This window comes from Myotis brandtii, unplaced genomic scaffold, assembly GCF_000412655.1.
Source record: "Myotis brandtii unplaced genomic scaffold, ASM41265v1 scaffold520, whole genome shotgun sequence".
In the NCBI taxonomy this organism is placed as follows: Eukaryota; Metazoa; Chordata; class Mammalia; order Chiroptera; family Vespertilionidae; genus Myotis; species Myotis brandtii.
The window spans coordinates 1,370,740-1,394,673 of NW_005369827.1; the positions used below are offsets into that span (position 1 = coordinate 1,370,740).

At 42.9% G+C, this 23,934-nt stretch overlaps 1 protein-coding gene across 3 annotated transcripts in view; it reads left to right on the top strand.

The window, feature by feature from the left end:
* Window positions 1–21,664, top strand: part of RHOH (ras homolog family member H) — a 42,582-nt gene extending 20,918 nt beyond the window's left edge. For all 3 annotated transcript variants that reach the window (XM_014548724.1, XM_014548723.1, XM_014548725.1), the window contains one exon: window positions 19,199–21,664. In XM_014548724.1, the coding sequence (XP_014404210.1) occupies window positions 19,396–19,971 (576 nt within the window). In that variant the 5' untranslated portion in view covers window positions 19,199–19,395 and the 3' untranslated portion in view covers window positions 19,972–21,664. The remainder of the gene's footprint in view (window positions 1–19,198) is intronic.
* The last annotated feature ends 2,270 nt before the right edge of the window (window positions 21,665–23,934 follow it).

The window sequence follows — 23,934 nt, forward strand, 5'->3', positions numbered from 1 at the left end:
TCCTGGTTCATAGGTCGATGCTCAACCACTGAACCACCCTGGCCAGGCAGAGGTCCGGATTCTGTTTCTATCTTGTGTAAAACTGAGATGGTTGCTACTGAACACAGTGTTGAAATCAGACACCTGCTGGGGGGGTCCCTTGTGCTTCCCTTGATGAATGAGCCCACGCTGAGGGCTTTTTAGTACCCATGCCCCTGAGTCAAGATAGGGGGTGGAGAGGGAAGGACAAGCAAGGCAAGGCAAAAGGAAAAGCCTATGAGTTGGGAAAGGTCACTTGTGGCAGGGACTGTGAGCTGTCTGCCCCCTCACCCTCTTCTCTGTTAACATCTGCTCTCAAAGCAGCTTGTGATATCACTGCTTTCATAGCAACATGAAGTATTAGCACCAGACGGGCGCTTCGAGCCAATCAGATTCAATGCCTAATTTTACAGATGAGAAAATTGAAGTCTGGAGAGGCTAACCGGTGTGAGCAAAGTCACATAGTTAATGATAGTGCTAGGATTTGAACCTGAGTCTTACAGTCCAAGGCTCTGTCCACTGCAAGCTGCCTCTACTTACTATACTGACTTTCCATTCGTATTTAGTCTTATATTTATGTTTTCAGATTTATCTATAGCAAAGGAGGAGTTGCTTAGTCCTGTTAGAAAGTTAGGAAGTTAGAATTAGGCAACTCAAAATCTGCAGCTAAGGAAAACATTTTATGTATTATTAAGTGAGAAAAGCATCAGAGAATGTGGTATAGTATGCTGCAGTTTATATTATATACTAGAGGCCCGATGCACGAAATTTGTGCACAAGTAGGCCTTTCTTCCCTCTGGCTGCCGGCAGGCACCCGGGACCCGGGCTTCCCTCGCAGCCCCAGCTTCGTCAGGAAGGACGAAAGGACGTCCAGTCTAATTAGCATATTATGCTTTAGTATTATAGATATTATATATGTATATATGTGTATATATGTGTGGGTATGATAATTACACATATGCATTAATATACAGATGTCATAATTAACAGCTTTAGAAAAATGCATAAGAACCTAAGGCAATGATTGCCTCTGGGAAAATGCCTGGGGCCCTGGAGGGTAGCAGGCATAGGAAGGAGACATTTTCCACTTCTGTACTCTGAATTTTACTGTAGGCAGTTATCAACTAGTCAACAATGTAAATGTAAAAACACTTAAAGATAGCATGTGAGCTCAAATAAGGGAGAAAAAGAATGCTTACTGGGAGTTCCTGGGAGGCTTCTTGGAGGAGGTGACATTTGCGCTGGGACACATAGAACTTTACCAGGAAGAGTCAGAGCAGGGAAGATCATATTTCAGGAGATGAGAACAGCACACTTACGGCTATTGATTCAGGGAAGGCAGAGAAAGTTTGGGGGATGTTACATAGTCTGGAGAGATTGCAGCAATGGTTGGGTGAAATGGGGATAGGGGAGAGGAGAAAGGTAATGAAAGATGGCTAGATGGAGTTGTTGTTTTTTTAAAATATATTTTTATGGATTTCAGTCAGAGAGGAAGGGAGAGAGAGATAGAAACATCAATAATGAGAGAGAATCATTGATTGGTTGCCCCCTGCACGTGCCCCCCCCACTGGGCATTGAACCCGCAAACCCGGCATGTGCCCTTGACTGGAATCGAACCTGGGACCCTTCAGTCCGCAGGCTCTATCCACTGAGCCAAACCAGCTAAGGGCATGGATGGAGGTTTTTTATATTTGACATGGAGTAAAGGGCCCTACAAATTGGTCCCAGTGCCCCTTTCCAAGATCATCTCCCACTTGTGCTTTAGCCACAAAAGCCAACTCTCAACCCTCCAGATACACAGACCTTTCCCACGAGCACACCTGGGTCTGGCCACTTCCTCTTTCTGAATTCGGTCCTCCACTCCCACTTTCTTTTCCTCCTCCGAGACCCATTTCAAATGTCACTCCCCTCCTCCTTGACTGCCCTTAAAGATATAATCACTGTCCTGAGTGTTCTCTTGGCATTTTGCATTTGCCTTGATTATAGCATGTGTCCATTTAAATGTTAATTTTTGTGTGGGATGAAGCTGAGTGTGAGATCATTTGTATGCAGAATGTTGCTTTTTTCCCCTCTCTAATTTAGGATTTTATTCTCTAAGCTCCTGGCTATATGGGACCTTATTCTGATGAAGTACAGCCATGCCGTCTGCCTCTGCATGGCCATCCCATTACCTCTCCCCATGAAGTCATTTCTTCTAATAGAGAAAGAAAAAAGTGAGGGTCAGAGACATTATTAACTAAATAAGGGGGAAAAATTTTAAACGTGTAGGCTCAGTCTAAGCTATATTAGCATTCTTTATTATCCTCTGTCCACAGGCTCTTTCAAAGTAGGTCTAGTTTAAAGCCAATTAAATTAGGCAGCTCTCCGGACTTTTTTTCCAGCCTTCTATAGAATTTGGAACTTAATGTCAATAGAATATTGTGCACGAGCATTGAATTGAACAGTTAACACAAGGATTTTGCTCTGGAGTGTCCTGGAGTCTCGGGGCTGTGATGAATTTGTTTCTCCCCGTTTCTGTGAGTCCTTGATCAGAAGCGGAGCATCTAGGAAGATAATTACTCTCACTGCCACGTGTGATATCTATGATATAATCAATGTAGAAAGAACAGGAATCTATATTCCAAAAGGGGATTTAAAAAACCTACGAGAGGCTGTACAAGCTTGTGTTCTTAGCTTATTTCTCTTTGTTCTTTTTCTCCCTGAGACAAATTAGGGAGTGACTGCCGTATAGTTTTATCGATAGAGGGACAGGTGTAAGATGAGCTGAGGATTCACAGCGGGCCTGCATTTGCCCTCCCTCGCACAGACACTTTGCCTCTGCCTGGACCGATGTCCTTCTGGGCATTCTGGGCACCAGACCAGGCTTGTCTGTTTGTTTTTCTACACAAATGGGACCCTTTACCAAATTGTCCAACTGCTTGCTTGTATTCAGTGGCTAATAATGTCATGGGTACCCTCCTTGCTCAGTACATATGGGCTGAGTTAACTCTGTTGGACTCTACTGGATGGACAGGGCAGAATTGATTTAACCACTGCCTCTCGGTGGACCTTTCAGTTACCCCCACTTCTTCTTCGGCTGTTATGAATAATGCAGCAAGGAGAATTCTTGCACATATGTCTTGATTACTTGTGTAGATACAATAGGACAATGTGTCTAAATAATTGGATTTTTCCTTTTTTAAAAGGAATATGCTTTTTTCAAATGTTAATAGTGCTCTGTTTCTCAGTGGTTAGAGCATTGGCCAGAGCACCGAAGGGTCACAGGTTCGATTCCCAGCCAAGGACATGTACCTGGGTTGCAGGTTCGATCCCTGGAAGCAACCAATTGATGTGTCTTTCTCACATCAAGGTTTCTCTCTCCCTCTCTCTCTCTCTCCCCCCTCCCTTTACCCATCCCTTCCTTCCACTGTCTCTAAATATCAATGAAAAAAATATCCCCAGGTGAGGGTTAACAAAAATAAATAAATAAAATTTTAATAGCTACTGGAAAGGGCATACCACACGGCAGGACGGTAGAAGGGGTCCACCCTGGTGAAGGCATTAATGGAGCACATTATCTGTCAAGAATTTTAAAAAACAACAGTTACAGGTTCGATTCCCAGTCAAGGACATGTACCTGGGTTGCAGGTTTGATCCCTGGAAGCAACCAATTGATGTGTCTTTCTCACATCAAGGTTTTTCTCTCTCTCTCTCTCTCCCCCCTCCCTCTACCCATCCCTTCCTTCCACTGTCTCTAAATATCAATAAAAAAAAAAATCCTCAGGTGAGGGTTAACAAAAATAAATAAATAAAATTTTAATAGCTACTGGAAAGGGCATACCACACGGCAGGACGGTAGAAGGGGTCCACCCTGGTGAAGGCATTAAGGGAGCGCATTATCTGTCAAGAATTTAAAAAAACAGTAACACCAATATGGGTCTGCTTTTTATTATCCCCATGAGCTGGCAGTAATAAAGTCACAGTAAATTCTTAGTGGTGACTTTGAGGGCCAATTGCAGTTCCCAACCCTGTGGCACTACGTACATATTCCTGAGTTTAAACTGTAGATTAGAAATAAAGAATGATAGCAGAATGACTACAGAGACTATGAAACAGAACTCGATTTACTTCAATTCTGTGACTCTATGTGACCTTTTGGAGTTTTGTGTTTAAATTGAAAACAGTGAAGCAGAGGGAAAACTACAATGTGTAATATTTTGATTGATAAATGCAAGTTTTAGTTCATACATGAAATATTTTACTGCATTTGAAAAATACTTTTAAAAATTGAAATTTGACTCTGGGTGGCAAACAGACTAAGTGTGCAGCTGGATGACATCTGCCTAAGGGAGAGATCTTCAAATGTTGTTAGAAACCAGGCCTGGAGTAGGAAGGAAATCACCACCAGCTGAAAAACCTCTTTCCAGCTCCAGCCTTTATTTTAGGATTGTGTCTTCGTCTGCTTGGGCATCTATAACAAAATGTCATAGACTGGAAATTATTTCAACAGAAATGTATTTCTCTCAGTTCTAGAGGCTGGGAAACCTAAGATTATGGCCTGTGCAAATGTGATGTCTGGTGAGGACTCAATCCCTGAGTCATAGATGGCGCTTTTTTGCTATGTCCTCACACGGTGGAAGGTGCTAGGAGGTCTCTGGGGTCCCTTTTGTAAGGGCACTAACTTTATTTATGAGGGCTTCACGCTCACCTCCCAAAGGCCCCTTGGGGTGCGGTTTGAACATAGGAATTTTAGGGACATGCACACATTCAGGTCATAGCTTATTGCTTAGTTTCATCAAGGTTGCAAAGGTAGGCAGGCTTCCCACAGATGAGAGCCAGTGGGAGGAGAGGTGGAGATGGCATTGCTAATGGGCTTGGAGGCCTGATGGCTGGGGTTCAAACCCCAGCAGCTCTCCTCAGTAGCTGTCACCTTGGGCAAGTTGCTTTAATTCTGTAGTTTAGTTTCCTCAGCTATAAAATGAAGAAACAATGATATTGACCACATAGTATTGTGGTTATGATTAATGAGCTTTCATGAAGAACTTCAAACAGTGTCTGACCAATGCTAAGTACCTTGTGAACTTTTATTGTTATTCTTATCTACTAAGGGCCTTTAGGCATGGGAGATAGCTCCTTTTGCATTGCCTTAAAAATCCTACAAACTATGCATCATTATCCACATTTCGTGGTTCTGGTTACGTGACTTGCTCAGTTATACTGCTAATCAGCGATGAAGATGAACATCTAACTGAGACCCCAACACCACAAACGATGGAATATTGGCAACTTTATACATTGAACCTGAGACCAAATCGTCTCATTGTATTCAGTGCTCTGGGCTAAATATCTAGAACAAAATACCTTGCCGTTTGCAGTTCGAGTGATTTGTAAATTAGGGTTTACTTTAATTCTAGAGAATGTTGAAAGGCTTAATGATTGCCCCTAAAGAGAGGTGATCTATCTCCCAAAGGAAGTTTGTGAGAAAGGGTACATCTGTTTGGAAAGTATTTTTCTATTAAAACTGGGAGCTCTCTTTTGAGTAAAAAGTCACCAATTTGAAATACCTATCTCAGCTATCTATATGTGCTTTGTATTTAAAATATTAAGGAAATTAAGTGTGGGCAAGAAAATGTAGATGTAATATACAGTATTTGAAAAAATCCTGTGTAGATGGAAAGAATGCTGACTCAGCCGATCCAGTTTCTGGCCTCGAGTCAGCCCCCAGTAGCTAAACCACTTCTTCCTCGTGGGGAAATGAGTGGGTTGAACTAGACGACCTTTTCATCTAATCATGCTGTTTCTTTCCACGTCAGGGGATGTGCTATTTTACATTCTGTTTAGTGGTTCTCAATGTTGGGGGAGTGCCAGGAATTTGGGGAGTTCCGAGAATATAAAATACGGATATAAAAAGTGGCAACATATTTATTTAACCAAGAAAGGATTAATATCCTTAATCATTAAAAAGATATTTAAAAATTATTCACCAGCTGAAAAACCTCTTTCCAGCTCCAGCCTTTATTTTAGGATTGTGTCTTCGTCTGCTTGGGCATCTATAACAAAATGTCATAGACTGGAATTTATTTCAACAGAAATGTATTTCTCTCAGTTCTAGAGGCTGGGAAACCTAAGATTATGGCCTGTGCAAATGTGACGTCTGGTGAGGACTCAATCCCTGAGTCATAGATGGCGCTTTTTTGCTATGTCCTCACACGGTGGAAGGTGCTAGGAGGTCTCTGGGGTCCCTTTTGTAAGGGCACTAACTTTATTTATGAGGGCTTCACGCTCACCTCCCAAAGGCCCCTTGGGGTGCGGTTTGAACATAGGAATTTTAGGGACATGCACACATTCAGGTCATAGCTTATTGCTTAGTTTCATCAAGGTTGCAAAGGTAGGCAGGCTTCCCACAGATGAGAGCCAGTGGGAGGAGAGGTGGAGATGGCATTGCAAATGGGCTTGGAGGCCTGATGGCTAGGGTTCAAACCCCAGCAGCTCTCCTCAGTAGCTGTCACCTTGGGCAAGTTGCTTTAATTCTGTAGCTTAGTTTCCTCAGCTATAAAATGATATTGACCACATAGTATTGTGGTTATGATTAATGAGCTTTCATGAAGAACTTCAAACAGTGTCTGACCAATGCTAAGTACCTTGTGAACTTTTATTGTTATTCTTATCTACTAAGGGCCTTTAGGCATGGGAGATAGCTCCTTTTGCATTGCCTTAAAAAACCTGCAAACTATGCATCATTATCCACATTTTGTGGTTCTGGTTATGTGACTTGCTCAGAGTTATACTGCTAATCAGCGACAAAGATGAGCATCTAACTGAGACCCCAACACCACAAACGATGGAATATTGGCAACTTTATACATTGAACCTGAGACCAAATCATCTCATTGTATTCAGTGCTCTGGGCTAAATATCTAGAACAAAATACCTTGCCGTTTGCAGTTCGAGTGATTTGTAAATTAGGGTTTACTTTAATTCTAGAGAATGTTGAAAGGCTTAATGATTGCCCCTAAAGAGAGGTGATCTATCTCCCAAAGGAAGTTTGTGAGAAAGGGTACATCTGTTTGGAAAGTATTTTTCTATTAAAACTGGGAGCTCTCTTTTGAGTAAAAAGTCACCAATTTGAAATACCTATCTCAGCTATCTATATGTGCTTTGTATTTAAAATATTAAGGAAATTAAGTGTGGGCAAGAAAATGTAGATGTAATATACAGTATTTGAAAAAATCCTGTGTAGATGGAAAGAATGCTGACTCAGCCGATCCAGTTTCTGGCCTCGAGTCAGCCCCCAGTAGCTAAACCACTTCTTCCTCGTGGGGAAATGAGTGGGTTGAACTAGACGACCTTTTCATCTAATCATGCTGTTTCTTTCCACGTCAGGGGATGTGCTATTTTACATTCTGTTTAGTGGTTCTCAATGTTGGGGGAGTGCCAGGAATTTGGGGAGTTCCGAGAATATAAAATACGGATATAAAAAGTGGCAACATATTTATTTAACCAAGAAAGGATTAATATCCTTAATCATTAAAAAGATATTTAAAAATTATTAAAAATGATGATTACCTTGCTAGAAAAGTAGGTAGAACAGATGAATTACAAAAGAAAAAGTGTAAGTAGTCAATGAAGAGATGAATTTTAATTTTCACTAGACATCAATGAAATGCAAGTGAAAACAGATCAAATGGGCAAATATTATACCCATTGGTAGTTGGTGGTATGATCAAATGAATACGCTTGTACATGGCTTATGGAATATAAATTGGTCCAACATTTTGATCTTTTTTTGTTCCAGTAATTTCACTCATATCTGTTTGTACTAAAGAAATTTATATTTATGCAAAGTTATTTTTAAAATATTTGCTCATTACTAATATGGTAAAAATTACAAACAATTTAAATGTCCAACAATAGGCAATTGGTTAAATAAAAAAATGCTACATTCATATTATACAGTCATTAAAATTATATTTGACGAATCTTAATGACATAGGAAATATTTATGAGATAAATGTTAAATAAAAAAGCAAGATGCCAAACATATATAAAGTATGGTATTAGCTTTGAAAAAATAACGCACTGAAAAAAAGAAACAGGAAAAGGTACACTAATATCTTACAGCTTTTGGTTCTAGGTAGTAATTGTTTACTTCCTTTTGCTCCTTTTGATAGTTCTGTGTTGTCAAAATGTTCTCTAATGTGTGTGTATTATTTTTATAATCAGAACAAAAGGGTGCATAGAAATAGTCCAGAGAAATGAGGAGAGACATTAGCCAGAGTAGGGAGGATGTCTTCAGTCTATTTCAGCAAATATGAGAGGGAATGCCTTCCCCACGATGGTTTGAGTATATGTAGTGGATGATGATGGTGATGGTGGTTCTGGCATGGGGGTTGGGGAGGAGGGACGGGAGCCCCTGGGATGTGGTGGAGGTCCACCCAGACGTCAGGCAGATTTCATAGTTTCACAGTCAGTAAAGATCAGACAGGGAGCTACTTTCAGTCTAAGGAGAGAACATCCAATCCTAAAGCAGAAACTCCCCACTGCCCCTCGCCGTGTCAGACAGAAAGGTCTGGGGGCAGAGGGTCTTTCTCGCTCTCAGGGTTACTTTGATTTGTGATCTGGTCTTGTGTGTGTAATACATTTTCACTCCTGAGTTTCTTTTCTTTTAAGTTATTTTCATTATGACTTTTTGCTCTTTTGCAAAGAGCTAATTCTGCAGAATTGGAGCAAAAAGGACCAAGAGAAGTTAGTGGGGGTAATTATACCAGTCAGGAAGTTAAGAGTGTAGGTGATTTCAAAGTAACTTCAAGAGTATCCTTTACACCTTTTATTTTTTAATTTAATTTTATTGTTTAAAGTATTACAGATAGTTGTACATATGTCTCCATTTTTCCCCCATTGACCTCCCCTCGGTCTCCCCTATCCCCTCCGGCACATGCCCTCACCACCAACCCCCAGTGTCTTGAGTCCATTGGTTATGCTTCTATGCATGCATACAAGTCCTTCTGTTGATCTCTTACCTACCCCCCAACCCTCCCCGGCCTTCCTGCTATAGTTTGACAGTCTGGTTGGTGCTTCTTTGCCTCTGTATCAGTATTTTTGTTCATCAGTTTATTATGTTCTTTATATTCCACAAATGAGTGAGTTCATATGATATTTATCTTTCTCTGACTGGCTTATTCCACTTAGCACAATGCTCTCTAGTCCATCCATGCTGTTGCAAATGGTAAGAATTCCTTCTTTTTTACAGCAGCGTGGTATTTCATTGTGTAGATGTGGAATCCTTTACACCTTTTAAACATAGGGTTCCCTAACCACCACTCCTTTCTCCCACCTCCAGAGAGTTCATTGCTCCCTCTTCTGGGTTTGATATTACTGGTTTATAACCACATCATCATAGCAGTTACTGTTTGTGTCTGTTTCGTTCCAGGCACTTTTTGGACGTACAGTAGTTCTTATAACAGCCCCTCAGGTGAATAATAACAGTAAATACTTCCATAGTACTCAGTCCAGGCCAGGCATCATTCTATGTGCTTTATATGCACTAACCCACTTAATCCTGTACAACAAACCTGTATGCTAGGTACTATCATTATTCCCTTTTTACAGTTGAAAAGCTAAGATTTAGTAACTTTCATGAGGTCACACAGCCAGTGGTTAGTGGAACTGGGAGGCAGCATGTTCCCAGAATCCTTAATCACTATGCTGTACTTCTTCTATTGACAATGGACTGAACGTCAGAGAGGTTAAGCAATTTACCTAAGGTCACACAGTAAGTCACAGACATTGGAGGCAAACCTAAACTGCCTGACCCCAGAGTTTGAGTTTTCTTTCCTACTCTGAATTGCCTTTCTTTATATAGCAGGAGTTGTCAAACTTTTTATGTAAAGGGCTAGATAGTAAATATTTTAGGCTTTACACACAAGGTCATAAAGTCTCTGTTGCAACGTTGAATCGTAGCATGAAAGTAGCCATAGGACAATACATAAAGGAAAGAGCATAGCCGTGTTCCAATAAAATGTTATTATATGGACACTGAAATTTGAATTTCATATAATACTCATATGTCACAAAATATTGCTTTTTTGATTTTTTTAACCATTAAGAAAGTAAAGACCATTTTATTCATGGGCCACACAGAAACAGGTGGTGGGTTTGCCCATGGCTGAGCGACCCAGTTTGGCAACCTCGCTGTACCGCGTCATTACATCATAGGACGGTTAGATATGCATGTACATGCTTCTTTGCTCTCTTTCCTAAAACAGTTCAGTTTGGGCCCCAAACATGCATAGCCAACTGAGAAAATAAGAGACCCTGGGTGCCTGAAGTTCACATTCCTTAGCAAGAAGTTCAGAGACTACCTGACCTTTTTTTTTGAACAAGCCCTGTGGGGGCTGCACTCTTGACTAAGCAGTTTTTCAGAATATTCCTGCCATTACTTTGAGAGAAGCTATGGTAACTACTTTTTCCAGTCACCTTAGTTTAGAGGTGAGGTTCTGGTGTCTCTCTTTTAAAAAAAAAGTTAATCTTTATTGTTGAAAGTATTACAAATGCCCCTCCTTTCTTCCCCCATTGACCCTTCGTGGCACCCGGGCAGTTGACTGACTGACTGGCTGTCCATTGTTTCTGGCTCTGTACTTGGACAAGGTGAGAACTCTAGACCCTTTGGTGACAATCAATTCTTGTGCTCCTGGGAGTGGAAGGGACCAGTCAGGGCAGGGTGGCTGGCATGGGCCACACAGAAACAGGTGGTGGGTTTGCCCATGGCTGAGCGACCCAGTTTGGCAACCTCGCTGTACCGCGTCATTACATCATAGGACGGTTAGATATGCATGTACATGCTTCTTTGCTCTCTTTCCTAAAACAGTTCAGCTTGGGCCCCAAACATGCATAGCCAACTGAGAAAATATGAGTCCCTGGGTGCCTGAAGTTCACATTCCTTAGCAAGAAGTTCAGAGACTGCCTGACCTTTTTTTTGAACAAGCCCTGTGGGGGCTGCACTCTTGACTAAGCAGTTTTTCAGAATATTCCTGCCATTACTTTGAGAGAAGCTATGGTAACTACTTTTTCCAATCACCTTAGATTAGAGGTGAGGTTCTGGTGTCTCTCTTTAAAAAAAAAAGTTAATCTTTATTGTTGAAAGTATTACAAATGCCTCTCCTTTCTTCCCCCATTGACCCTTAGTGGCACCCGGGCAGTTGACTGACTGACTGCTGTCCATTGTTTTTGGCTCTGTACTTGGACGAGGTGAGAACTCTAGACCCTTTGGTGACAATCGATTCTTGTGCTTCTGGGAGTGGAAGGGACCAGTCAGGGCAGGGTGGCTGGAGCAGAGGAGGGGAAGGGTGCCACAGTCCCTGCTTGGCCTGGGGGCGGGAGACACAGGGATCAAGCTCAGAGAGGCTTCAAGGGTGCGGAGATAATAGAAGGCCCCAGAGCTTGGTGATGTACTGTTTTAATTAGACTATGATGGGGTTAAACAAGCTTTAGGTCTAGGAATGTCAACATTGTTTAGATCTTTGACTCTGAAGAATATGTATTAAAAGTTGCAAACCAGCATCTTGCAAGCAGACTTTCAGAACAAAGTCCACTTAGAATCAGGATGATCTGTGCATAAAAAAAACCCAAAACTGATTTGAAAGTGATTTTCTTTTGTGATTTCGAGGGGGACCATTACAAATACGCTACGGAGGGTTTAAAGTAGGGTTGAGAATTAGTGAAATGAACTTTTGCAAGAGGAAACAAGATAAAATAATACTTGAGAAGATGTTCCTTGAAAAGGCAGTAACCTTATTTTTAAAAATACTTTTACTGGAGTTTGATCTACGGACAGAAAAGCGAACACGCCGTGGGTCCACAGCTTGATGAATTCTCACACTAAACACACTTGTGGAACCAGCTTCCAGGTGAAGAAATAGCACACTTCTTGTAACAAATGAAGAACTGGTTTATTTGTAGGAGCAGCAGGGACCTGGTTGGAAGGGATGGCTAAGAAAAAGTGTCTTGAAAATGGGTTTGCATAGGAAGCGTAGCTTTATCTGAGATGCGCTGGGTAGGGCCATGGGTGACACAGGGACCCGCCGCGGCTTTGGAGTGAGGCTCTGTTCAGAACTTTGCACTGTGTGACTGTACGCGAGATTCTCCCCTCCTGAAGTCTGTGGTTGTGGAATGGTAATCTCCACGAGGACAGCAGCTACCTCCTTCACTATTATGCCTCCGGATCTGTTACAGTGGCCTGCCACATGGGAAGTCCTAAACAATGGTGTGTTTTTCGTTAAACAAATAAAACAACCAATGAATAATACATATGAACTATTTGATACAATCCCTGGAAAATGCTCAATAATGGAAATAAAAGTCACAGAATGACCCATTGGCCCTGTAATGCCACATTTGTGAATATGTTCCCTAAGAAAATTGTCCACATAAAAGTAATATATATATTGCTCGAGTGCGTGTGTACACGAAATGGCACAGTTGTTAATTATGATGAAATATCGGCACCAGCTCAAAGACGCTGCTAGCAATGGGGAATGGCTGTGCAATTGTGAATTTTTGAAACAATGGGAAGCTATTTGTCTAAAGCCTGGCAAGTGTGTAGACTATGTTGAAAATAATTAAAAAAAAATCTGAAGATGTGTTTAGAAGATGTATACAAGTGTATATTTATTAGAGAATAAAAACGGAGTAAGAGTTTGGAGTAATAACATTGAGAGATGGTGATTCTTTTTTAATGTTAAGTTGCGTAACATGAGGATTCTCTTTCCTGGGAAGAAAAAGAAACACAGTGAAGCCCCCAGCCCCCTGCCAGACGGGGAGCTCCATGGGTTCACCATCCTGAGCAAGGCCTGCTCTTGCTGTGGTTCTCCTGCCGGGCTGTGCAGGGGTGCCTGATGGCAGAGAGGAGCTGCTGAGGAGCATGCTGATTTCCTAACCATCTAAATGTATTATATTTATGACAGAATCACTTAAAATATATTTTTATTGATTTCAGAGAGAGGAAGGGGATTTATGACAGAATCACTTAAAATATATTTTTATTGTTTTCAAGAGAGGAAGGGAGAGGGAGATAGAAACATCAATGATGAGAATCATTGATTGGCTGCCTCCTGCATGCCCCCCACTGGGGATCAAGCCTGCAAGTCTGGGCATGTGCCCTTGACCAGAATCAAACCCAGGACCCTTTAGTCCGAAGGCTGACGCTCTATCCACTCAACCAAACCAGCGAGGGCAGAATCACTGTCCTTAATGAATTGACTGCTTCCAGTGCATGTCTTTTGCCCAAAGCACTTTGGAGGAGCATGCATTTAGATGTATTCTCTGTAATGGACAGGCCACCCATGGCCAATGGCTGCCATGGGCTCATATATATTTTTTAATAATATTTCTTTATTTTCATTTAAGATCAAAAGAATCTCAAATTTAAAGGAACACATTTACTTTATTTCTTTTTTATTAGGGTGGCATCCTATATAATAAAAGGGTAATATGCAAATCAACCGAACGGCTGAACAACCAGTCGCTATGATGCACACTGACCACCAGGGGGAAGATGCTCAACGCAGGAGCTGCGGGAGCGCCTCTCAGCCAGAAGCCGGGCAAAACAGCGGCCGTGGCAGGAGCCTCTCCCACCTCTGAGGCAGTGCTAAGGAGCAGCGAGCAGGCGGGCAGTAAGGAGTGAGGGCTCCTGGACTGTGAGAGGGATGTCTGACTCCTGGCAGGTGGACATCCCCTGAGGGGTCCCGGACTGTGAGAGGGTGCAGGCCAGTCTGAGGGACCACCCCTGCCGAGTGCACGAATTTTCGTGCACTGGACCTCTAGTTGGTTAATAAGATTATATAGCTTTCAAGTGTACATTTCCATGATATATGATCTGTACATTGCATTGTACACCACCCAAGGTCAAATCATCTTCCATCACCATATATTTAGCCTCCTTTATCCTTGACTACCCCTCAATAACCACCATACTGTTGTCTGTATCTATAAGTTTCAGTTTTATATTCCACATATAAGTGAAATCATAGGATTCTTAGCTTTTTCTGACTGACTTTGCTTAGCGTAATATTCTCAAGGTCCATCCATGTTGTTGCAAATGGCAGTATTTCATATTTTTTATGGCTGAGTAGTATTTCATTGTATACATGTACCACATCTTCTTTATTAAATCCTCTATCACTGGACACTTTGGTGATCTCCATGTCTTGGTCACCATGAATCATGATGCAATGAACATAGGGGTGCATATATCTTTGCTAATAAATGTTTTCAAAATTTTTGGGTAGATACCCAGGAGAGGGATTGCTGGGTCATATGGTAACTCTATTCTTAATTTTTTGAGGATCCTCCATACTTTTTTCCACAGTGTCTGTACCAGTTTACATTCCCACCAGCAGTGAATGACGGTTCCCTTTTCTCCACAACCTCTGCAACACTTGTTATTACTTGTCTTGTTGAGAATAGCCACTCTAACAGGTGTGAGGTGGTATCTCTTTGTAGTTTTGACTTGCATTTCCAAAATGGCTAGTGAAGTTCAGCATCTTTTTATATATCTGTTGGTCATTTGTATGTCATCTTGGGAGAAGTGTCTGTTTAGGTACTCTGCTCATTTTTAAATTGGATTGTTTGTTTGGTGTTGAGTTGTATGATATATATATATAATATTAATCCTTTGTCAAAGCTGTTTGCAAATATCTTCTCTATTTTGGTTGGTTGCCTTTTTGTTTTGTTGGTGGTTTCTTCTGCTGTGTAGAAGCTTTCTAGTTTGATATAGTCCCACTCATTTATTTTTGCCTTTACTTCTCTTGTTTTTGGGGTCAAATTCATAAAACCTTCTCTAAGACCACGGTCCATAAGCTTAGTAGGTATGTTTTCGTCTATGTAATTTTTAGTTTCAGGTCATACACTTAGGTCTTTGATCCATTTTGAATTAAGTTTTACATGTGGGGACAAACCATGGGTTCATATTTCTGAAAAAAGAAAACAGCTGAGGATTCCATCAGCATTTTGAAGTAAGCCACCTCATAAAGTCCAGATAACCTAAAACCTACTATAATAAATTTTGGTTAATAATAGTCATAATTTCACCTTAGTTTTATATTGTGCTCTATTGTTCTGAAGGGGCTTTCTTACATAACAAACAAGAGAGTATTTCCAAATGTACAAAGTCTTGTGAGAGTCCGAGCACAAATTATTGCCATTTGTTATATATCTCCACTGAACCTTATAAGCACCCTGTGAGGAAGGTGGTCGATCTAATTCCATTTTCACAGATGAGGGATAAACACAAGAGGACCAACATTTCAGTGGAGTGAGATGATGACGATGTTAGAGGTACGAGGAGTGGGGGTTAGTATGGCCACACAGAGGGGGCACCTGGTCTACCAGTGGGTAGGTGATCAAAGAAGATTTTTCGAGACGAGATGAGAGTTGGGGGGTGGTGAGTGAAGGGCAGGTCTTTCCAGGCAAATAGAGAGGCACAGAGTGTATTAGAAGAAAGAGGGATAGTGAAGAGTGGGTATCTGTTAGTTGGGATGAGAACTGAGGGTTTCCTACTGGACAGCCCTCAGCTCTCCAGCAGATGAAATGGACGAGAGCTCATCCCTAAGCCCTCCCTGTCCTCTGCCTTTGGGCCTTCACTACACCTCTGCCTTTGCAAGATGAAGCTTCCTTTCTGTCCTCTCTCTGTGTGTGTGTGAACCATAGGGGCCTGTTGAAGGCATCTTTTCTGTGAAAACGGCGAAAAGAGGAGAAAGGGACGAGAAATCAAGTTATTGAGACCTGAGAGGTGCTGGGGATGGGAGGTTCCTAAATTCCAGTCTGCTTTCAGTCCTACAAGGGTTGCTCATGGCGCTATCTGCAGTCACTCTCTGTAACTCTTCTGTATTGAGAGACGCATGATTGAGGCACCCCTCCTGTTCGCCACTTGTGAAATATCACTGAAAACCTGCTTCTGTTTCTCACTTGGTAACCCCTTTAGGAGAAATGCCACTGAAAACAAGCTCATTCGCCTTCCACACTGATGATGTGACCCAGAGCGGCTCTATCTTGGGCACATGTGACACGCCGTCTGGAGATGGTCTGTCATGTCTATATAGGGTGTTGCTCTGGCCTGGACCAGAGCTCCTCCCCCACCCTCCTCTCCCAGCTCCATATTTAGCATTTGCTAAAGGCTACGCATGTCATCATACCGATCTTCCGTCCTCTCTGCTACGGAATCATGCAGAGGTTTGTTCTTATAGCCACTGTGGCAGGCATTAAAGGTTTCTCCTTTGGCTTTAGTTTTAATTGAACCACAGAGAAAGCTAGTCTTGTTCAACCACTTTACTGTTTGGTAAACCGAGGCCCGGAGAGCTGACTTGATGAGCCTCTGAGTGCCAGATGGGCTGGGGCGGGGGGGTGGGGGGCTGAAGGTCACTTGACCGAACAGAGTCTTTTTCTCCCGTCTGACTCTTTGGAGCTCCCTAGATGGCAAAACTCAGACAGAATTTCTTTGTTCACATATAGATATATTTTTATACTATAAAAATACCCCCCCTTTTTTTGTAGTCATAACTGGATATAATATACACAGAGTATCCTTTGCTGAAAAAATACTCTTTAGAGCTACTTCAAAATTCCCACTTCTTAATAATTATCATTATGTTGAGTAATTATTATCTAACAGTGATATTAATAAGGACTACTTATTGTGTGTTTGCTGTGTGTTGACTATGTACTTATAGCATGTTTACATTATGCACTATGCTAAGGAATTTATACACCTAAGCACACAATACTCTCAACAACTGGTGATGTAGGTGCTATTACATTGATTTTACCAAGGAGGAACTGAGGCTGAGCGGGGGTTAAGAACGTCTCCTAAGGTTGTCACACAGGTCGTTGTTTGGGCAGCCTGGATTCAATATCAGATCTACCTGACTTTGGAGTCCATGTTCTTAACAATTTTGCCTCATCAACTTCTTTTTGCAGATATATAGTCAGGAAATTTGGCTTTTACTCAGTCTTATTAGCGAGATTTTATTTACTAACCAAAAGTCTGGTGCATGTCCATTTATTTTTCCTAGTTCTGGTCCTGCTGCATTGGGATCAGAATAAAGCTTTAAAATGTCTTAATGGGTCTTAGCTTTGAACTAGGTAACGCGCGCGCGTGTATGTGTGTGTGTGTGTGTGTGTGTGTGTGTGTGTGTGTGTGACAAATGCATATATTCAAGTCATCAGCAAGTCTAAGGATCTGAAGTTTGAGACCGATGGAGCCCGAAGAGACTTTGCTTCAAGGTCTGGAGACAAAGATGCCCAGGACCATCCTGCATGACAGAGACCCACTATGAGTCTTCAGACAGAATTAGCAGAACCTCTGGCCCTCTGCCCCCTGTGCTATGGACATTCAGTACTTGGTATTTTCAATAAATAGTAGTGGAAGTTGGTAACATGATGGTTCTCCATAGATCCCATATGCCAGGTTCTGGGCTGAGCCAGACTCGCCACATGCCGAATTCTCACAATAGTTATACGAAAAGGGCGCTTTTCTTGTTCTCGTTTTCTATGAAAAAAACAAAACCAAAAAACAAGACTCGGAGAGGTTAAGTAACTTGGCTAAGTTACTTAAGTAACTTAGTAGCCCAGCTTTTGTGTGGTTAAAAAAAGCGAATACATGAAAATCATGAGTTATTTATTTGATTGGCTCATTTGCAAAGGCTATTCTATCTCATTAAACCAACAGAGACTGTGGGTTGGCAAGGATAAGAACGTCTTGGAAGTGAACGGCAGGATTTAGAGGAGTGACCTTTAAAAGCCGAAGCAGACCTCTGGGCCGGCTTTACGTTGCTTTGCGTGTGGCATGTCAGGAAGATCCCCACTAGGGAGCTTATAAGCCCGGTTGTATTAACACGCTGTGCTCTGGGTTTGCGTCTGAAAGGCCTTTCCTTTGTCTGAAGCAGGGCTGGCCTTGTGATGCTGTCCCCTGGCAAATAGGGCACCATCTCCACAGCTGGTCTCAGCGCCGGGAACTTGCTCACCTGCAGTGGATGAGAATTTATTTGATCTTTTCATGAAATTCGGATTCTGTCCTATTCATGCAGTCCTGTTGAAGGGACAGGCACTGAATGTGGTTACTTTTAAGCAAGTTATTTTGTTTAACCAGGGGCCTATCAGAGTTCTGATATATAGGCAGCTATCCAAAAATGTTGAAAGCAATAAACTTGTATGCATATGTGCATAACCTGTGGACACAGACAATGGGGTGGCGAGGGCCTGGGGTTGGGGTTGGGGTGGGAGTGGGCTGGAAGAGGTTAATGGGGGGAAAAGGAGGACCTGTGTAATACTTTCAACAATAAAGTTTAAAACACACACACAAAAAAACCCCACACACAAAAAAAAACACAAAAACAAAAACACACCACATTGAAAGACATAAATAATTTAATCCTCACATCTCTGAGGAGCGGTTCCTAAATTTACCATAATCTTGCAGATGTGCCAAGTGAGGCTTGGAGACCAAGTAGCGCCTGTTCAAAGCCATGTTGCTGCGTAAGTGATGGCGCCTGAGCTCAGATGCAGAAACGCAAGGACAGTGCCCTTTCCATTAGATCAGTAGCCGCTTTTTGAAGGAAAAAAAAAAAACTCAAGGGAAAAAAAACCCAGCAAATTTTTAAAGTTCTGGTCATTTTTTTTCTCTAATCTCAACACAAATTCCCACATAAGCCAAGGACTGGCTGATTAATCAATAAATGAAAGGAAGTGCTGGTTATATTGGTGGCTCATGACAGGTCTCTCCCTTGCAAGTTCCCCAAATGGCTGGGATCCATTAGAAACTGAAGCGAGAGAGCGCTGTCAGCTGCCTCCCCTGCTTCTTGGAGCGGAAGCAGAGAGAGCAGTTTGAAAACGTCTCATTCACACACCAGGTTGCTATCGAGGTCTTTTTCATGTTATGATCAGAGCAGCTGCTTGTGTTTTTATCACTAGGCTGGTTTTCGAGATAAAATCAGCTTCTGCTTCTTGGCTGGGTGGAGTTGTGGGTGCCTGAGCTGGGGGATAGCAGATCCAAGCCCTCTTTGCTGGGGAAGTGTGGGTTAGACTAGTCGGGTAGGGCGGCGACACTGAGGTGGGCCCCATGTTTAATCAGCGTGCCAGTGAGGAAGTGCCCAGTCATCCAAAAAGGAAAAAGAAAGACTCAATTTTCCTTCTTCTCTTTCTGTTCCAGCTGAAGGCCAGACTTTGGAGCTTTTCAAAGTAGATCGCGGTCTCTCTCGGATGCATGGAGAGAAGTAACATTCTGCAAATTGTTGTTGGAGACCCCGGGACCACAAACCCATCTGGTTTCTATTCCCTGTGTTGAATGGCATCTGCTTCAGCCATTCAAGGATTCTGAACGTGTAACGAGGGATCCAGGCCTGGAAGATGCTGAGTTCCATCAAGTGTGTGCTGGTGGGAGACTCTGCTGTGGGGAAGACCTCCCTGTTGGTGCGCTTCACCTCAGAGACCTTCCCAGAGGCCTACAAGCCCACGGTGTATGAGAACACGGGCGTGGATGTCTTCATGGATGGCATGCAGATCAGCCTGGGTCTGTGGGACACAGCCGGCAATGACGCCTTCAAAAGCATCCGTCCCCTGTCCTACCAGCAGGCCGATGTGGTGCTGATGTGCTACTCTGTGGCCAACCATAACTCTTTCCTGAACCTGAAGAACAAGTGGATTGGCGAAATCAGGAGCAACTTGCCCTGTACCCCTGTGCTGGTGGTGGCCACCCAGACTGACCAGCGGGAGATGGGGACCCACAGGGCCTCCTGCATCAGTGCCATCGATGGGAAGAGACTGGCCCAGGATGTGAGAGCAAAGGGCTACCTGGAGTGCTCAGCCCTTAGCAATCGGGGGGTGCAGCAGGTGTTTGAGTGTGCCGTCCGAACTGCCGTCAACCAAGCCCGGAGACGCAACCGGAGGAAGCTCTTCTCCATTAACGAGTGCAAGATCTTCTAACCTCCGAGAGACTTGGCCCAACGCTCATTTACTCACCCACCTCAAAGACTAATGGGGACAGGGAGAGCCAACAGCAAGGGCTGATGCTCTTTCTGGGTCCATCCCGAGCAGGGTTTGCTTTTGGATATAGTTTGTTGATGGGACTTGGTCACTGGATGGTTTTATTAAGTACACTCTGCAAATGAACTCCTCGTCCAGTCCAACTAGGCTCTCTCTTGAGAAGCTGTAATGAATATTCTATCTCCGGTTAAAAAACTAAAATGGTCTCTATAACTTTGGACAGCGAAGTGAATTTTCCAAAGAATCCTATATTTAAAGACATGTTTTATTTAAATGATAACAAAATGTAGAGCTCTTGTACATAACTAGTTTTCATGCTTGGGAAGTCTTTTCCTACAGACTCACAAACACACCCTGGTGTATGTGTGAAATGACCTTACAGGACTCGGCCGTATGTTCGGAGTGTTCTTTTCACCTGAAGTAGTAACTTTGTTGAAGCCACTTGCCTACCTGATTTTACTAGGTGATCAAATTTTAAAAGGACTACCAACCGATCCTTGCTATTAGTTTCCCACCCAGCTGTTAACCAATTTGTATATCAAAGGCATTCGATAACATATGCTACTTTAATACTGCCCAATGATTTTAAACAGTTATCCGTCTATTTTCCTGTAATTATATATAAAAAAGCATTTCTTATTTATGATACTACCTTTCACTCAGCGAACTCCCATTATGCACTAAGTATTCCTCTTTCATTTACCAAAACAGATGAAAGGAAAACCTTTTGGGTAGGGAATCTGACTTCTCCAAGTAATAGCAGCAGAGCTCGGGACAGAATTTAAAAATCTCACTTTCCTTTGGGAACCGCTGCACTTTGCCTGGGTTTTCCGACACTGGCTCCCGCCCGGTTGCAGGCCTTGGGAATGAGAGCAGGCTCGGCGTTCTGTATGCTGGTAATCTGGGGAATTTGTTACTTGAGCTCTTAACTGACCTGGAAGGGCAACTATAATTTATTAATTTTAGGATCTAATCAGAGTAATTACTAAGGTGTCTATGTACATATGTGTGTGTGAAAGGAAACACAGGTACACCTTACAGCTTTTACCATTTCATCAATGTGAGGCACCAGAGTAAAATAAAACCAAAAAAAACCCCCGAAATCCCCCACAGATTCCAAGCACAGGGAACAGGAAAACTGTATAGCAAATTTTCAGATAACAAAATCTTATCAGGGAAAGTACTGAATAATGACTCCCACCTCAAACTGCATTCTATCTAAATAGTTTAAAAACAATGGCATCAATCATCTGTTAAAGTTGAGAACAGAAGACCATGTTACTTGAGGAAGAAATAGCAAATGCTGGCACCAGATACATCATTTACTCACCTAATCCAATAAGACTCAGGACCACTCTGGACCACGTTTATTAAAGTGCATCATTGTTATGTTATAATGTGACCATTAGATACAAATGGTAAGGCACTTGGCGTAAATGACAATGATTAAACTTATGTTGACATAACCATGCCAATTGTTCAGTTTCCTTATGTGGTCAAGTCTTTATAGCTATAATCAGTGTTAAAATCAAATGTGTGCTCATCTCCACACTTTTTCTCTTCTCTTTCTCATCTGCATCCAGTAAAAGGCCCGGAACCTGGATCTTAGTCTTTGGGGTCGAGGTTCCCTCAATTCCCGGGGCTGATGTATCTGCTTCCACCCAGCCTTCTCTAGCCCTCCAGTCCTGTGGCTCGTCCTTGCCTCCGTGTCACCTGTGTCCCTTGACTTGAGAACCCCTGTATCCAGCTCTCTGTATTGCACGTCCGAGGGTTGGAGGGCTTAAACCTGACCAGGCTGGGGAGCTCACCTTCTTTAGTATCCCTGTTGGTCCTTGTCCTTCTCATCACCAGTCTTATATAACGCATACAGATTCGCCTTCAGGACCGGTCTTTAGGGTGGAGACCATGTAGCTTGTTAGCAGGAGTGAATCTGTATTCACTAAAATGGGCTTTCCCCAAGCTTTCCTTCCTTTGTTGTTGAAGGGAGATGATGGCAGAGGTACCCCTGAAATGGGAAAGCCCAGTGAGGGAAGAGGAGGTGATTCCATTCCACAGGAGGAAGGGAAGGCCAGGGAGGGCATAGTCACCTGGACAGACACACCAATGGGTCTTCTGCCTGCTGGCAGGAGCCAAGCCTAAAGGATCCCTCTGAGAACCCTCACACTGAGAACAAGAATCTGTGTGTAAACCTTCCCCAGCGATGGGACCTGTCAGAAATCGAGGCTCATGGGTGTCTGTCTCCCCTACCAGATTGTATGTTCTTGAAGGCAGAGCCACCTCCTATCTGTCTCGATGCCCCCAGGGCCAGCACAGAGAAGACACCGTAGCCAAACAAACCTGTTGAATTGGAGAGGGGAAAGGAATGGGGCTGCTGTGTCGCAAAGTGGGTATGGGAAGGAAGCAGACCCCCGCTGGCCTTGCAGGGGTAAGAAGTGAAAGTAGGTCATTATTGTTGGAATCCATGTAACATAAGTTCTACGTGAGCATATACTTATGTTTGCCTGCCTAAACTCAGGCTCACGTTTCTTACATTTCAAAATTTGCACAACCTTGTTGTAGCTAGAGTATGTTGATTCTTAACTATTGCAAACGGCAACGTTAAATATGCTCTTAGTTTACAATAAAGACTTGATTGGCAAGGTTGAGTTAGTCATCCTCTTCTTTTTCCCTTTATACTGACTATAAATGGGCAGCAGAACCCAGTGTGATGAAATCAGGCTGAATGACGAGAGACTTGAGAGCACCCTAACCGTTACTGTTTGCCGAGTGCTTCGAGTGGGCCAGCGCTGTGCTCAGCACTAGAGAGCGCATTGTGTCACCACCTGGTGTGTAGGTGGCCGCTCTATAATGAGCATCACCCACTGAGGCTTGGCCCACTGACGTGACAAGTCCAGGCCACACAGCAGCTGAGAGGCAGCACCAGGACTGGAGCAGGTCTGTCTGTCTCCAAAGCTCTGCTCAGAGCCGCTGTGCCCCACTTCCTCCCAGAGCAGCCTGGCTGCATGGCTTTGCCACATCCGATCTCATGCAGCCTGTCGGCCTCACCCCACCAGTCAAGTGGCCTGTATTTTAAAATTACTTTTAATAACAGATCCCAAGTCTGAACTTAGTCCTCCCCTTTTCTTTCTGGCAATGAGAACAGGACCTCTCTGAGTCACAGAGCCCCATATTGGCCAAGGTCCCTGATCCAGCCCTTGGCTTTTTACATTTTTATTTAAATATATTTTTATTGATTTCAGAGAGGGAGAGGGAGAGGGAGAGGGAGATAGAAACATCAATGATGAGAGAATCATAGATTGGTTGCCCCCTGCAAGCCCCACACTGGGGATCGAGCCCACAACCTGGGCATGTATCCTGACAGGGAATCGAATGGTGACCTCCTGGTTCATAAGTTGACACTCAACCACTGAGCCATGCCGGCCGGGCCAACCCGTGGCTTTTAAGTAAAACTTCGTAGGTTGATTACATATGAATCGGCAGAGATGATATGCATCATGATTTGATGCTTTAAAAAGCTTGGAAAATATTCTCTTTTTCTTGTCTCACTTTCCTACCCCTCGGGTTTTGGATATTTCCTTTGGATGAGAGAGCGACAGGGAGAGCAGAGCTGGGTTCTTTTCTTTAAGGGGCTTGTACCACGAAAGGGCACTTACCCAGCATGAGGTGTGAGAGGAGGACTCCAGTTTGGCACATTTGCAGGGTGATGATACGACAGAGGGGACAGAGATTCTGTGAGTGTTCCATCTTCAACGACTGCCAAGAAGACAGTCAATCTTATGGGCTGAGTCAGATCACTCAAGGGGAGTTGTTTTTCCTTAAGCTGTCATTCTCCCGATAAAACAAAGAAATGTAATCACTGGCTAAGATCTCAAGCAGTGTTTCACCAGAAAAGATAAAATAAAC